Below are 15308 nucleotides of genomic sequence, written 5' to 3'. Positions count from 1 at the left end.
CATCCAGACATCATTTATTTCCACTGGTGATTCTCTACGCCTTAAAGGGGAGTTCCAGCCATTTGTATGTTTATTAAAAGTCAGCAGCAACAAAAAGTGTAGCTGCTGGCTTTTAATAAACAGACACTTACCTGCTCCAGCGCTCCAGCGACGCGCCGGCCGGGGCTCCGCTCCTCTCCCGCCCTCCCCGGCCGGCGTCTTCATTCTCAGTGTGGGCACCCAGCCGTGACAGCTTTCAGCTTCACGGCCGGGCACCCACTGCGCATGCGCGAGCGGCACTGCGCATGCGCGAGCGGCGCCGTGTAATTGGCCAGGAGATCGCCTAGGACCTGTGACGTGTCCTAGGCGATCGCCTACAGCAGCCCCTTCCTGAAGGCGATTAAGCTTAGTCGCCTACAGGAAGGAGGAAGTGGGACAGGAAGTCCCACTCTTGCTGAAGCCCCCACTCCCCCCCCAAAAAAAAATTACATGCCAAATGTGGCATGTAAGGGGGAGAGGAGTGGGTTAAGAGGAAGTTCCAAATTTGGGTGGAACTCCTCTTTAAGTAAAATTATAGCAGCAATTCAGCCGCTGCGATGAGCGAGCCGTAAAATGAGTTGGTCACTGCCAGAAAGTTAATTATAGAGATTTCTGGTCACCAAATGGTCACCCCACTCATTTCTATGACCCCTGGAGGCCGGTGCGCGACATTATGATGTCATGTCCGGGCCGGCCAATGTAAACAATGGCCGAGACAGTTAATTCTTTTTGGACCGTGGTCTTTCCAGCCTGGAGGAGAGATGTGGGGTCTTATAGATCTAACATCTCTCCATTAAGAGGACCTGTCACCCACTATTCCAAGAGACGTTTACATTCCATGTAATAGGAATAAAAGTTTAAAAAAAAAAAAAAAATCAATTCAGAGAAACCGTAAAAAAAATACAAAAAAATAAAGGTCTTTGCGTGCTCGCGCACATAAGCGACTGCATACGCAAGTCATGTTTACATATGTAAACAGCATTCAAATCACACATGTGAGATATCGTCGCGTGCGTTAGAGCGAGAGCAACAATTCTAGCCCAAGACCTTCTTTATCTCTAAATATGTAACCTGTAAAAAATAAAAAAAAATCGTCCCCTTTGGAAATTTTTAAGTACCAAAGTTCAGGGACCATTTCACGAGCGAGCGCAATATTAAAGCGTGACACGTTAGGTATCCATTTACTCTAACATCATCTTTCACATTATACAAAAACATTTTTAGCTAACTTTACAGTTTTTCTTTTTAATAAAAAAAAAAAAACAGTTCCCCCCCAAAAAAAAAAAACACGTTTGAAGATTTGCTGCGCAAATACTGTGTGACATAAAAAGTGCCAACGACCGTCATTTTATTCCCTAGGGCAGTGATGACGAACCTTGGCACCCCAGATGTTTTGGAACTACATTTCCCATGATGCTCCTGCACTCTGCAGTGTAGTTGAGCATCATGGGAAATGTAGTTCCAAAACATCTGGGGTGCCAAGGTTCGCCATCACTGCCCTAGGGTCTCTGCTAAAAAAAAAAAAAAACATATATAATGTTTGGTGGTTCTGAGTAATTTTCTAGGAAATAACAAATGATTTTTACAGATAGAAGTGTCAGAATTGTCTTGGGTTGGAAGTGGTTAAGGGGGCAGCGAGAGCCAGTGCCAAGGGGTTACCTTATTGAGGAGAATGCATTAGGGTAAAAAGCCTTTAGAACCACTGTACGGTGTGGCAGACCTAGGGATGTTCTCATACAGTTATGGCATGTTTACTTTGTGGACTTCAGAGTGCCCTGAATGCCACCCACCACCCAATGCTGCCACTTCCATAGTAGTAGTGCAGGAGGGAAACATTGTGCATGGCCACAGACATCACTACCTTTCTCTAAGTAGTCGGTGACTTTAAGCAGCGATGGCTGTCCGCTGTGAGCGGAAGGGTCCGGAGAGGAGGCAGCCTTCCCTCGGCTCTTCTTCTTGCTGGAAGACATGCTTGGCAATCAAACGTGCCCGCCGACAACTTCCCCACACAGCTCACGCTTCCCCGGGGTTCCCGTAATGATTCACATAGACACGCAGCCGCACGCTACTTCCGTTTTGCACATTTCTACAAATGAGGCGCTATTACATAGATTACGGTGTGACGACTTTCTCCGACTGCAGGATTGTGATTGGCTAATGTCACGTGCAGTGAGGGAAGCCAATATCGCCATCTTATATAATGGCAAACAGCTGTGGGCATCAGTTATTGTAGGGTGTGCAGAAGACTATTAGACATCTACTGGTAACATTGTTATATTATCGTTCATTTAGATTGTATTAACCAAAAGGGGAAGTTGTGTGCCATCTCTATTGTATACCATTGTTACCACGAAAACAAAGATTTCGGCACTAAATAGGTGCAATTTAACCACTTCCATACAGGGCACTTATACACCCTCCTACCCAGACCAATTTTCAGCTTTCAGCTTTGAATGACAATTGCGCAGTCATGCTACACTGTACCCAAACTAAATTATTATCATTTTGTTCCCACAAATAGAGCTTTCTTTTGGTGGTATTTGATCACCTCTGGGATATTTATTTTCTGCTAAAAAAATAAAAATATGACCGAAAATTTTGAAAAAAAAAAACATTTTTTTTGTCTCAGTTACAAAACATTGTAAATAAGTATGTTTTCTACTTCACTGATGGGCACTGATAAGGCGGTACTGATGGGCACTGATGAGGTGGCATTGATGGGCACTGATGATGGACACTAATATGCGGCACTGATGGGGATTAATAGGTGGCACTGATATGCAGCACGGATGGGCACAGATAGGCGGCATGGATGGGCACGGATAGGCGACACAGATGGGCACTGATAGGATGCATGGATGGGCACTGATAGGCAGCATGGATGGGCACTGAAAGGTGGCACGGATGGGCATGGATAGGCACTGATAGGTGGCACTGATGTACTGTAATGTGTTGTACTAATGGATGCCAATCAGTGCCAAACACTAATGCCTGCCAATCAGTGATGCCCATTGTGGGCACTGATTGGCATCCATTGTGGGCACTGATTGGCATCCATTATTTATTTCTGATTGGCATCCCTGGTGGTCTAGGGTGGCATACCTGTGGTGGGCATCCCTGGTGGCATCCCTGGTGGTCCAGTGTGGGCATCCTCGGGGGGCTGCGCTGATAATCGATCAGCACAAACCCCCCCTGTCAGAGGAACAGCCGATCGGCTCTTCACTACTCGCGTCTAACAATCGCGAGTGAGGAAAAGCCGATCACTGGCTTTTCCTGTTTACATCGTGATCAGCCATGATTGGACACGGCTGATCACGTGGTAAAGAGTCTCCGTCAGAGACACTTTACCTAGATCTGTGTTGCGGGGTGTCAAACTGACACCCCGCAACAACGATCGCCGCGATGCGTGCCCCTGGGGGCACGCATCGGCTCAATATCCTGAAGACGTCATATGACGTCCAGTCAGGATATTAAAACCACTTTGCCGCCGTCGTTTTGCAATATGGCGGGCGGCAAGTGGTTATAGTTTTGATTTCATTTCTTATTGCTAAATAGCAAGTGATCCTGCCCACTGCTCTTGCTTTCCAACTGACTACACCAAGCAGATCAGTGCTGGCATGGTCAGTTAACATCCCTGGGATAGTCATACCTCCCAACATTTTGAAATGGGAATGAGGGACACCTACTAGCAAATGTATGTAGGCATAGGACACGCCCCTGCCACACCCCCTTAAAGGAGAATTGACCAAAAAAAATTAATTAAATCTACAAGGGCTTTTTTTTTACCACTACTATTCCTTTATATTGGCTTTTAAAAAAGTTACAAATGCAGCAATTTAGAAACTGGATGAAAGGTTTAGCACTGGGAAACTGGGAAACGTTGATAGATAAAAAGTGCATTTTAAAGTTGCAATAAAAAGTAGGAGTGATATGGATTTCTGCACAAATTGGTCATAAAATGTGACATGATCTTCATCCAAGTCACAACAATAGACAATCACAGTCTGCTTAAACTAATAACACACAAAGAATTACATTTTACCATGTTTTTAATTGAACACACCATGTAAGCATTCACAGTGCAAGTGGAAAAAGTATGTGAACCCCTAGACTAATGACATCTCCAAGAGCTAATTGGAGTGAGGTGTCAGCCAACTGGAGTCCAATCAATGAGATGAGATTGGAGGTGTTGGTTATAGCTGCCCTATAAAAAACACACACCAGTTCTGGGTTTGCTTTTCACAAGAAGCATTGCCTGATGTGAATGATGCCTCACACAAAAGAGCTCTCAGAAGACCTACGATTAAGAATTGTTGACTTGCATAAAGCTGGAAAGGGTTATAAAAGTATCTCCAAAAGCCTTGCTGTTCATCAGTCCACGGTAAGAAAAATTGTCTATAAGGTTCCTTTCACACTGAGGCTTATTTCAGGCGTTATAGCGCTAAAAAAAGCGCATAAATAACGCCTGTAATACTCCTGCCCCAGCATTCTCAATGTGAAAGCCCGGGGGCTTTCACACTGAGGCGATGCGCTGGCATGAGGAAAAGCATCTTTGGAGCAGCATCTTTGGAGCGGTGAGAGGAGCGGTGTGTTTTCCGCTTCTTCCCATTGAAAACAATGGGACACTGCGGTAATATCTGCAGAGGCGCATTGCCGGCGGTATTAACCCTTTTTTGCCCGCTAGCGTGGGTTAATACCGCGGCAATTCCGACTGTATAGTGCTGCTAAAAATAGCGGCGTTATACCGCCACCGCACATACTGCCCCAGTGTTAAAGGGGCCTAAATGGAGAAAGTTCAGCACTGCTGCTACTCTTCCTAGGAGTGGCCATCCTGTAAAGATGACTGCAAGAGCACAGCGCAGACTGCTCAATGAGGTGAAGAAGAATCCTAGAGTGTCAGCTAAAGACTTACAAAAGTCTCTGGCATATGCTAACATCCGTGTTAGCGAATCTACGATACGTAAAACACTAAACAAGAATGGATTTCATTGGAGGATACCACAGAAGAAGCCACTGCTGTCCAAAAAAACATTGCTGCACGTTTACAGTTTGCACAAGAGCACCTGGTTGTTCCACAGCAGTACTGGCAAAATATTCTGTGGACAGATGAAACCAAAGTTGAGTTGTTTGGAAGAAACACACAACACTATGTGTGGAGAAAAAGAGACACAGCACACCAACATCAAAACTTCATCCCAACTGTGAAGTATGGTGGTGGGGGCGTCATGGTTTGGGGCTGCTTTGCTGCGTCAGGGCCTGGACGGATTGCTATCATCAAAGGAACAATGAATTCCCAAGTTTATCAAGACATTTTGAAGGAGAACTTAAGGCCATCTGTCCACCAGCTGAAGCTCAACAGAAGATGGGTGTTGCAACAGGACAACGACCCAAAGCATAGAAGTAAATCAACAACAGAATGGCTTAAACAGAAGAAAATACGACTTCTGGAGTGGCCCAGTCAGAGTCCTAACCTCAACCCGATTGAGATGCTGTGGCATGACCTCAAGAAAGCGATTCACGCCAGACATCTCAAGAATATTGCTGAACTGAAACAGTTCTGTAAAGTGGAATGGTCAAGAATTACTCCTGACCGTTGTGCACGTCTGATCTGCAACTACAGGAAACGTTTGGTTGAAGTTATTGCTGCAAAAGGAGGTTCAACCAGTTATTAAATCCAAGGGTTCACATACTATTTCCACCTGCAGTGTGAATGTTTACATGGTGTGTTCAATAAAAACATGGTAACATTTAATTCTTTGTGTGTTATTAGTTTAAGCAGACTGTGATTGTCTATTGTTGTGACTTAGATGAAGATCAGATCACATTTTATGACCAATTTGTGCAGAAATCCATATCATTACAAAAGGGTTCACATACTTTTTGCAACTGTATATACAACTATATAGATCAGACCTAAATGAGGGACAAATGAGGAGGAAAGAGGGACAGAGGGACATTTCTACAAATCAGGGACAGTCCCTCGACAGTTGGGAGCTATGGATTGTTACTAGGTGGTACAGAGGGTCACACGCCGCACACGAATATCCATGCCAATATCCCCTGTAGCTAGTTTTGTGGCCATGCCCCCAACCCAGGCAACACTGTGCTGCTGCTGCATGGGTCAGAGGCAAACTATAAGGGTCGCAATTGCTATCCATTCCTTTGCCCAAGGGGGCCCATGCAACTCCCCTGTCATTTTTGGTTCTACACCTACAGCCTCCTCTCCCTCCCACCTGCAAATGGAGGGTATCGGTTCCTGTATATGCTGCCCCTCCTATCCAGGTTATTTGTTTCCTTTTGCCCCCAGGCCCCTTTGCACTCCCCTTGCCCCCCCCTTCTCCCACCGGCTGCTACAGGGGATGCTTTTAGGATGGCGTGGGGGGAAAAGACCGATAAATATGCTAGTGACTGGCCCCTTCTATTTCTGAATGGACGCAGCGAGTGATCGGTACTAATCACTCTTGTGTCCATCCATAACTGAAGCTCTTGGGTTCCACAGTGAGTATAACAAGCATGCTTTACTGCATATACAGACTGATTTTACTGTTGTGGGTTTAGTAACACTTTAAAGTGGTTGTTAACCCACTTCTATTAAATACTCCCATCCGCTCTGTCCCATTACAATAATTGTCCCTGTGGTCTGTAAAAAATGTGCCCGATTGTACCGATATAAGCTCCGCTCCAGGCGCTCAGCTGATTCCTCTCTTTTCTCTCCAGCTCATGGCTGCAGTGGGCGGGGGCCTCAAGCTGACGTAAGCTGGGGAGGAGGGGGAGAGAGGAGAGAGCCGACAATCAGCTGAGCGCCTGGAGCCGCGCTCATATAGGTACAATAGGGCAGATTTTGTACATAACACAGGGACAATTATTTTAATGGTACAGAATGGATGGTAGTATTTAATAGAAGTGATGAGAGCAGCGGGGGGGGGGGGGGGGCACTGGTACGAGCAGAGAGGGGAGGAGGAAGGAGGAGGACACAGGAGACAGAAGCAGGCTGCAGATGGCAGAATCACGCATACTGACCACGGTGTCAGGGCACAGCAGCCATGATTATCATGGTCAGTTTGCAGAGGGGAGGGTATAGCCAGGCAGGATCAGCCAGATATTTTAGAGGACACGGGGGTTCAAATGACACAGCACAAGCCCTGTGCTGTGTAACATTCTTTAAAGGAATTTATTTGGGGTTAACAAATGCTTTAAGGTAAAGAACACAGACTAAGCAAGCACTTTAAAGCGGTAGTAAACCGCCAGTGATTTCTTTTTTTTTTTATACCTGCAAGGCAAAGTTATAATGTGCTAGTATGAATCCTATTCTAGCACATGTGAAACTTACCTTAGAATGAAGCCCTTCCAGCGGCAAGCTGTCACCGCTGACAGGGCTTCCATCTTCATCTGTCTTTCTTCCAGGTTTGTGGACTCTGGCTGTGTCAGTTACCGTAGCAGCAATAACGTCACTCCCGCGAATGCGTGCTGGAGGCGCTGTTTATGGCACAGGACACTGAAGAAATGGCCCTGGTCGCCGTTTCCTGCAGAGCGCAGGCACTGCTGTCATCTGGTGCATGTACAGTATATATCTCCTAAACGGCACAGGTTTAGGAGATATTTACAGTACCAATAGGGTTATCAATAAGTAAGGATGAGCTCCGGCGTGTTCGCATAGAACACGTGCGGAGCCCGCCAGGAAGTCGGCACCCGCGCTGCGCTAATCACAGCCAGGCAGACATTTCCCGATCCCTGCAGCCGAGCATCGGGAAATGTCTGCCTGGCTGTGATTAGCGCGGGTGCCGACTTCCTGGCGGGCTCCGCACGTGTTCTATGCGAACACGCCGGAGCTCATCCTTACCAATAAGTAAAAGTCAGAGATGGGAGTTTACTCCTACTTAAATTCTCCAAATAACAGGTGCATGAAATGGAGTATCTCATTTTCCATACTACCAAGTGTCCCTCTTTCCCATCTCAGAAAGTTGGGAGGTATGTAAAAGAGCTTCAAAAATGTAATTCACGAGGAGGAAAGAGGGGCAGAAGGACTGGGTTCCAACTAAAGGAGCTGGGACTTTAAGAATTCAGCCATTCAGAACCTGCCTCCTGATTACTTCCGGTTCTTATTGCAGTGGGAGGTCATGTAACACACTAAGTTGCGTTCCGGTCACATGACTAGGATCCCCGGGTTGTACAATTCTACTTCCAGAGGGAGGTCACATGACTTGTGAGGTCACTATAGTTGTGTAAGGAGGTTAGCATGCTGCGGTGCGGAGCGCTGTGGGTTCTCGGTACCGTGTGTCGGTACGCCAGTAGAGTGCCCGCTCGTGCTGTCAGCACTGAGCCCTGGCCGCGGGGAACGGTGGACAGATTCGGGGGTGTCAGTGTCCGGCTGCTCCCCACACAGCAGCGAGACGAGGCTTCGTTCAGGAGCTGGCTACGGGGCAAGTGTCTTGTGGGAGGGGCTCTGTGTAATGAAGCCATTAAAATCATCCAGTGCCATGTGTTGTGCTTTATTTCCTCTCAGGAGAATGGGCAGCTTCTTCTCCTAGGGCACTGGTCTGAGCCTGAGCTCAGCTGTACTGTCACAGAAATCAGCCGTTGGAATTTTTAGTTTAGACATGCATGTTTCTGTAATAGAAAAACCCAACTCCAGCCAAAACCTATTATTTATATATATATATATATATAAAATTACATTTTTGGGGGGGATTGGCTTGGGAAGAGCACATTGTTTTGTCAAGTCAATACCTGTCCCTCTGACAGAACGGGAGATAAGGGGCGCGGTGGTCACCAGGACAGGAGATAAGGGGAATAGACAGGAAATAGGGGGAGCGGTGGTCTCCAGGACAGGAAATAAGGGGAGCGGTGGTCGCCAGGACAGGGTATAAGGTGCGCGGTGGTCACCAGGACAGGAAATAAGGGGAATAGACAGGAAAAAAGGGGAGCAATGGTCACCAGGACAGGAAATAAGGGGAGCAATGGTCACCAGGACAGGAAATAAGGGGAGCAATGGTCACCAGGACAAGAAATAAAGGGAGCTGTGGTCGCCAGGTCACGAAATTAGGGGAACGGTGGTCACCAGGACAGAAAATAAGGGGAGCGGTGGTCACCAGGACAGGAAATATGGGGAGCAATGGTTACCAGGTCACTAAGACAGGAAATAAGGGGAGCGGTGGTAACTAGGACAGAAAATAAGGGGAGCGGTGGTCACCAGGACAGGAAATAAGGGGAGCGGTGGTAACTAGGACAGAAAATAAGGGCAGCAATTGACACTAGGACAGGAAATAAATGGAGTGGTGATCACTAGGAAATAAAAAAAAGGGGACGGTGGTCATCAGGGCAGGAAAAAAGAAGAGCGGTGGTCACGTGGACAGGAAATAAAGGGAGCAGTGGTCATCAGGACAGGAAATAAGCAGAGCGGTGGTCACTCTGACAGAAAATAAGGGGAGCAGTGAACATCAGGACAGGAAATAAGCAGAGCGGTGGTCACTCTGACAGAAAATAAGGGGAGAAGTGAACATCAGGACAGGAAATAAGGGCAGAGGTGGTCTCTAGGACAGGAAATAAGGGGAGAGGTGGTCTCTAGGACAGGAAATAAGGGGAGAGGTGGTCTCTAGGACAGGAAATAAGGGGAGCGTGGTCTCTAGGACAGGAAATAAGGGGAGAGGTGGTCAGGACAGGAAATAAGGGGAGAGGCGGTCTCTAGGACAGGAAATAAGGGGAGCGGTGGTCTCTAGGACAGGAAATAAGGGGAGAGGTGGTCAGGACAGGAAATAAAGGGAGAGGTTGTCTCTAGGACAGGAAATAAAGGGAGAGGTGGTCTCTAGGACAGGAAATAAAGGGAGAGGTGGTCTCTAGGACAGGAAATAAGGGGAGAGGCGGTCTCTAGGACAGGAAATAAGGGGAGCGGTGGTCAGGACAGGAAATAAGGGGAGAGGCGGTCTCTAGGACAGGAAATAAGGGGAGAGGCGGTCTCTAGGACAGGAAATAAGGGGAGAGGCGGTCTCTAGGACAGGAAATAAGGGGAGAGGCGGTCTCTAGGACAGGAAATAAGGGGAGAGGTTCTAACTCTTCTTTATTTTATGGATCTTATAGACTGAAGATAAAATCTGACAGGGGTTTTATCTCTTTGTTTATCTGTCAGACAAAATGTTATGGATGGTGTTAGGCCAGCCAGTAAACATAATGGTGGTGCAGTTTCCTTAGTATCATGCAATGCCATTACTAACCCTTTTGTGGCCAGAGTTTATTGAAGCTTTGACATCCACACCAAGTTTAGCGGCACCAGCTAAATTAATGATAACTGTGACTAAGGCTAGGTTCACACTGCTGCAAATTCTTTTGCGAATTTGAGCCGTTGCGATCGCTCAAATTCGCAAGTCATTAAAATAACATTGTTTTCCATTAGTGCCGTTCACATCAGTGCGGTGCGAATCTAAGCTGCGGGAAAAAAGGGTCCTGTGCGAGTTTAAACCGTGTGAGATGCGAATTCAGCTCTATAGACTGAAATCGCGGCCGTGAAAATCGTGCAGCAGTGTGAACCTAGCCTCAGGTCTGAGAATTAGGAACACACACAGTTTGCACATTCCTGGTTCTCTGCCACAAGGTTAAAGCCCAACTCTGCGCAAAACAAGAACCCTCTTCTAAGGATTAAAAAAACTAAATTCTATTTTACTCACTGAAAGGTTTATTCACACTAGCAGTAAAGCCGCACTGTTGAGCTGCGTTTTTACCACTCCTCAACTACTCTTCCATTGGCTGCAGAGGCAGCGGTCGGAGATGTACACATACTGCAGCTGTGATGCTGTATGTCGCTTTTGCAACTAATTCAACTGAATGGGGCAGCTCTGCAAGTGCCCTGCTACTGCGTGCAATGCACAGGGTTGTGGCATGCAGTGTTCAAGGGGTTAAAATAGGCAAAACAATGCCTCCTTACTGCCTGTCGAATGATCTGAAGAGCATTCCAAATGCAGATCGCTTTTCAGGGATCAAAGCAAGTGTGACTGCAATTGTGTGCTGCTTCAGTCCCAATACTCTACTCTTCTGTATATATCAGGCAGAATCCTTTTTTGGGTGTCCGTGTCACTGCCTGTATAACTCGGACACTTTATATTGGCCCTGGAGAGAAGGGCCACATCCGCAGCACTTGATAGTGGTCTCCAGAAAAAGGTGCTAGTCAGGCCTGAGTAAGTTGGAAAACATAGCGGTCATTTAATTCCCTGTGTCTTGTATTCACTGTAGATGCTGTTCAGAGATGGAAGGAAGAAGGCAGGATTGCAGTATGGCTGCACATTCCAATCACTTTAAGTGGACTGATAACCTACGCTGCCTTGGAAGGGTTTCAGTTCCATCATGCAGAAAACGACACATCTACATTGACTATTTGGTTAAAAGAAGGTCCAAACCGGCTCCCTGGGTATGCCACGCACCAAGTGGGTGTTGCAGGTTAGTCAGTGTTTTGTTATAAAAGGATTTCCAGGTTGTTTAGCAAATGGGGAGGTATTGAGCACACGAGGGCTTGTTCACACCAGCAGTAGTGTAGTACTGTGAAGGAAGCAGCGCTGATATGCTGTAATGACGCATTGCAGTGTTTACATTTTCTTTGCAGCTTATTGTAACTTTTAGAAGTTTTGCAACTTTACTGAAATATCACAAAATGACATTTCATTTATCTTAATACATTAAATATATGCAATACTCTACTGCGCCAATCAAATAAAGAAAAATAGTGTAGAGTGTTGCAACACGCTGTGGTTAAAGAAAAAGTAGAGCATGTTCTACTTTTTTCAGCGTGTATTGGTGTGAACTGAGGGCCAGATTCAGGTACATTTACGTTGCGCAGCGGCGGTGTAACGTATCCCATTTACGTTACACCGCCGCAGGTTTACAGCGTAAGTGCCTGATTCACAAAGCTCTTACCTGTAAACTTGCAGCGGTGTAACGTAAATCCGCCCGACGCAAGCCCGCCTAATTCAAATGGGGCGGGCACCATTTAAATTAGGCGCGTTCCCGCGCCGAACGTTCTGCGCATGCTCCGTTAGGAAATTTCCCGACGTGCTTTGCGCGAAATTACGGTGCCCCGACGTTTTTTTTTGAATGGCGATGTGCGTTACGTCGTTTCGTATTCCCGGACGTCTTACGCAAAAAAAAAAAAAAATTGAAATTCGACGCGGGAACGACGGCCATACTTTAACATGGCTGTTCTAAAGATAAGCCATGAAAAAGCAGGCCTAAGTTTGCGACGGGAAAAACCGACTAGCGACGACGTAAGAGATTGCGACGAACGCTCGTATCTTCGTGGATCGCCGTAAGTAGTCATTTGCATATTCTACGCCGACCGCAATGGAATCGCCACCTAGCGGCCGACCTAGAATTGCATCCTAAGATCCGACGGTAAGTCAATTACACCTGTCGGATCTTAGGGCTATCTATGCGTAACTGATTCTATGAATCAGCCGCATAGTTAGGATGGGCGGATCACAGAGATACGACGGCGTATCAGGAGATACACCATCGTATCTCTTTTGTGAATCTGGCCCTGAATCCTTAGAACCCAAGGCAAATTTCCTTGTCTGTGTATTAGGCTGGGCAGCTGCTGTGAATGAGCCCTGAGGCTGTGTTTATTTATTAATTTATTTACTACAGGTACTTACAGTGCCTTGAAAAAGTATTCATACCCCTTGAAATTTTCCAAATTTTGTCAAAAAAGTAAATGTATTTTATTGGGATTTATTGCGATAGGTTAACACAAAGTGGCACATAATTGTGAAGTGGAAGGAAAATAATAAATGGGTTTCAATACTTTGTAGATCCACCTTTTGCTGCAATTACAGCTGGAAGTCTTTTTGGGTATGTCTCTACCAGCTTTGCACAGAGTACAGGTGTCAAACACAAGGCCCGCGGGCCGAATCCGGCTCTCCAGGCCATTTCATGTGGCTTTTGCACCTCTTCTGCAGCTGCAGGAGTGCTCAAGACCTCCTCTGGTCTTACTCCAGACCCTTACTTTCTGCTTTCAAGCAATGCATCCAGCTTCTTCCCAGCAGCAGCATAAGGAAAGGGGGTGCACTGTGATGTAAGGGAGAGTAGGGGACTCAAATTCTGATGGTGGGGTCGCTCTTGACATCTAATGTAAAAGGGAAGGGAATGCCCTGGACATCTAATCTTACAGATACAACCGGCCCTTTTAAGGGCAATCATAATGTTGATTTGGCCCACAATGAAATTCAGTTTGACACCCTGTTCTAGAGAGTGCCATGTTTGCCCATTCTTTTTTGCAAAACAGCTCTAGCTCTGTCAGATTAGATGAAGTGTGTCTGTAAACAGCAATTTTCAAGTCTTGCCACAGATACTCAATTGGATTTAGGTCTGGACTTTGACTGGGCCATTCTAACACATGAATATGCTTTAATCTAAACTATTCCATTGTAGCTCTGGCTGTATGTTTAGGGTCGTTGTCCTGCTGGAAGGTGAATCTCAGCCCCAGTCTCAAGTCTTTTGCAGACTCTAACAGGTTTTCTTCTAAGATTGCCCTGTATTTGGCTTCATCCATCTTCCCATCAACACTGACAAGTACCCTGTCCCTGCTGAAGAAAAGCATTCCCACAACATGATGCTGCCACCACCATGTTTCACAGTGGGGATGGTGTGTTCAGGGTGATGAGCAGTGTTAGTTTTCCGCCACACATAGCTTTTGCTTTTAGGCCAAAAAGTTCAATTTTGGTCTCATCTGACCAGAGCACCTTCTTCCACATTGCTGTGTCCCCCACATGGTTTCTCATAAACTGTAAACTCGACTTCTTATGGCTTTTTTTCAACAATGGCTTTCTTCTTGCCACTCTTCCATAAAGGCCAGATTTGTGGAGTGCACAACTAATATTTGTCCTGTGGACAGATTCTCCCACCTGAGCTGTGGATCTCTGCAGCTTCTCCAGAGTTACCATGGGCCTCTTGGCTGCTTCTCTGATTAATGCTCTCCTTGCCCAGCCTGTTGGCCTGTGTGTACTAGGCTTTAGGTACCTTGGATTGTAAGCTACTTGAGGTCAGGGACTGCTGTGAGTGCACAATGTAAAGCACTGCGTACATTTACGGTGCTATATTTGAGTTATTTTATTTATTACAGGTACTTATATAGCGCATTTACATATATATATATATATATATTACATTCACATCAGTCCCTGCCCTCAAGGAGCATTCCTTCCAAGATTCCTGACTCACATTTATTCATACACCTACTAGGGCCAATTTAGACGGGAGCCAATTATCCTACCAGCATGTCTTTGGAGTGTGGGAGGAAACCAGAGTAGCCGTGGGAAATCCGCGCAGGCACAGGAAGAACATGCAAACTCCAGGCAGGTAATGTCGTGGTTAGGATAATCACATTTGCACAGAACAGTGTAAACAGATGACACCATTGCCAGTGACTGTTCTTATTTATGTGGGTATCCTGCAAGCATGCTAGAGATTGGTTTTACGGTGACCCCATTACCCAATATGTCTGATCATAAACACATTAGGCTGGTTAAGGACATTGGTATTATGATAATCAGTCCCATCAAACTGAGGTTTTTACATCGACAAAAGAGCCCAGAGAACACAGGGGCAAGTAGAGATATGGCTGTATGAATACTATAGATCAGGGGTCTCCAAACTGCGGCCCGAGGGCCAGATGTGGCCCTTTGCTAGCCTTTATCCGGCCCTTGGGGCTTTATTCCTCCCACTGATATGAGGCACTATTCTTCCCACTGACGCAAACAAGGAGGCACAATTTCTTTCACTGATACCAATCATGGGACACAATTACTCCTACTAATAGGGGCACTACTCCTTATCCTACTGACTGCAAACTCTGAGGCCATATTTACTCTCACCAATGCTGGGCCGGGACATTTTTTACCCCCGCTGGCCACAATTCGGTCCTCCTAAAGTCTGAAGGACAATAAACTGGCCCTTTGTTGGAAAAGTTCGGAGACCCCTGCTATAGATGGATGCACTAAGCAGGCTAGACACTGAGCTATGAGAAGGGAGAATATAACAGTCAAAAGACATGCGTAACAAGATCTTGTGTAAACCTGCACCCCCACACTGTGCAATGTGGTTCCATTGAGTGACCACTATGCCAATGCTGTGAAATGTGTCACATGTGAAGAGGCCTTTGTTGTGCCAAAGATCAAGCATCCGAGGAGAAGGCAGAAAGTCGGCGGAGATCACTGACACCGGAGGTCAGCCCTGGATATCCTGTTTACTCCATCGGAGACACTCCAGCTGCACTGGTCACTCTCATCATCCCTTGGTGGATACATGCATGTATG

General features: G+C 46.3%; 2 protein-coding genes across 3 annotated transcripts in view; one reads left to right on the top strand and one right to left on the bottom strand.

The window, feature by feature from the left end:
* The window catches only part of SPATA5 (spermatogenesis associated 5), a 595351-nt gene extending 593267 nt beyond the window's left edge, over nt 1-2084 (bottom strand). Inside the window, exon 1 of the mRNA XM_040330544.1 lies at nt 1880-2084. Within this exon, the coding sequence (XP_040186478.1) occupies nt 1880-1988 (109 nt within the window). The 5' untranslated portion in view covers nt 1989-2084. The remainder of the gene's footprint in view (nt 1-1879) is intronic.
* A 6075-nt stretch (nt 2085-8159) lies between these two features.
* The window catches only part of NUDT6 (nudix hydrolase 6), a 35070-nt gene continuing 27921 nt past the window's right edge, over nt 8160-15308 (top strand). Inside the window, exons 1-2 of one of the 2 annotated variants that reach the window (XM_040330508.1) lie at nt 8160-8438; nt 11239-11442. In XM_040330508.1, coding sequence (XP_040186442.1) covers nt 8255-8438; nt 11239-11442 — 388 coding nt within the window. In that variant the 5' untranslated portion in view covers nt 8160-8254. Of the gene's footprint in view, nt 8439-11238; nt 11443-15308 lie in introns of those variants that run through there. The other variant, XM_040330518.1, reaches the window with a different exon arrangement.

Source organism: Rana temporaria, chromosome 1 (assembly GCF_905171775.1).
Source record: "Rana temporaria chromosome 1, aRanTem1.1, whole genome shotgun sequence".
Lineage (NCBI taxonomy): Eukaryota > Metazoa > Chordata > Amphibia > Anura > Ranidae > Rana > Rana temporaria.
Note: the sequence above shows the minus strand (reverse complement) of the source record. Positions and strands in the feature narration are given on the sequence as shown.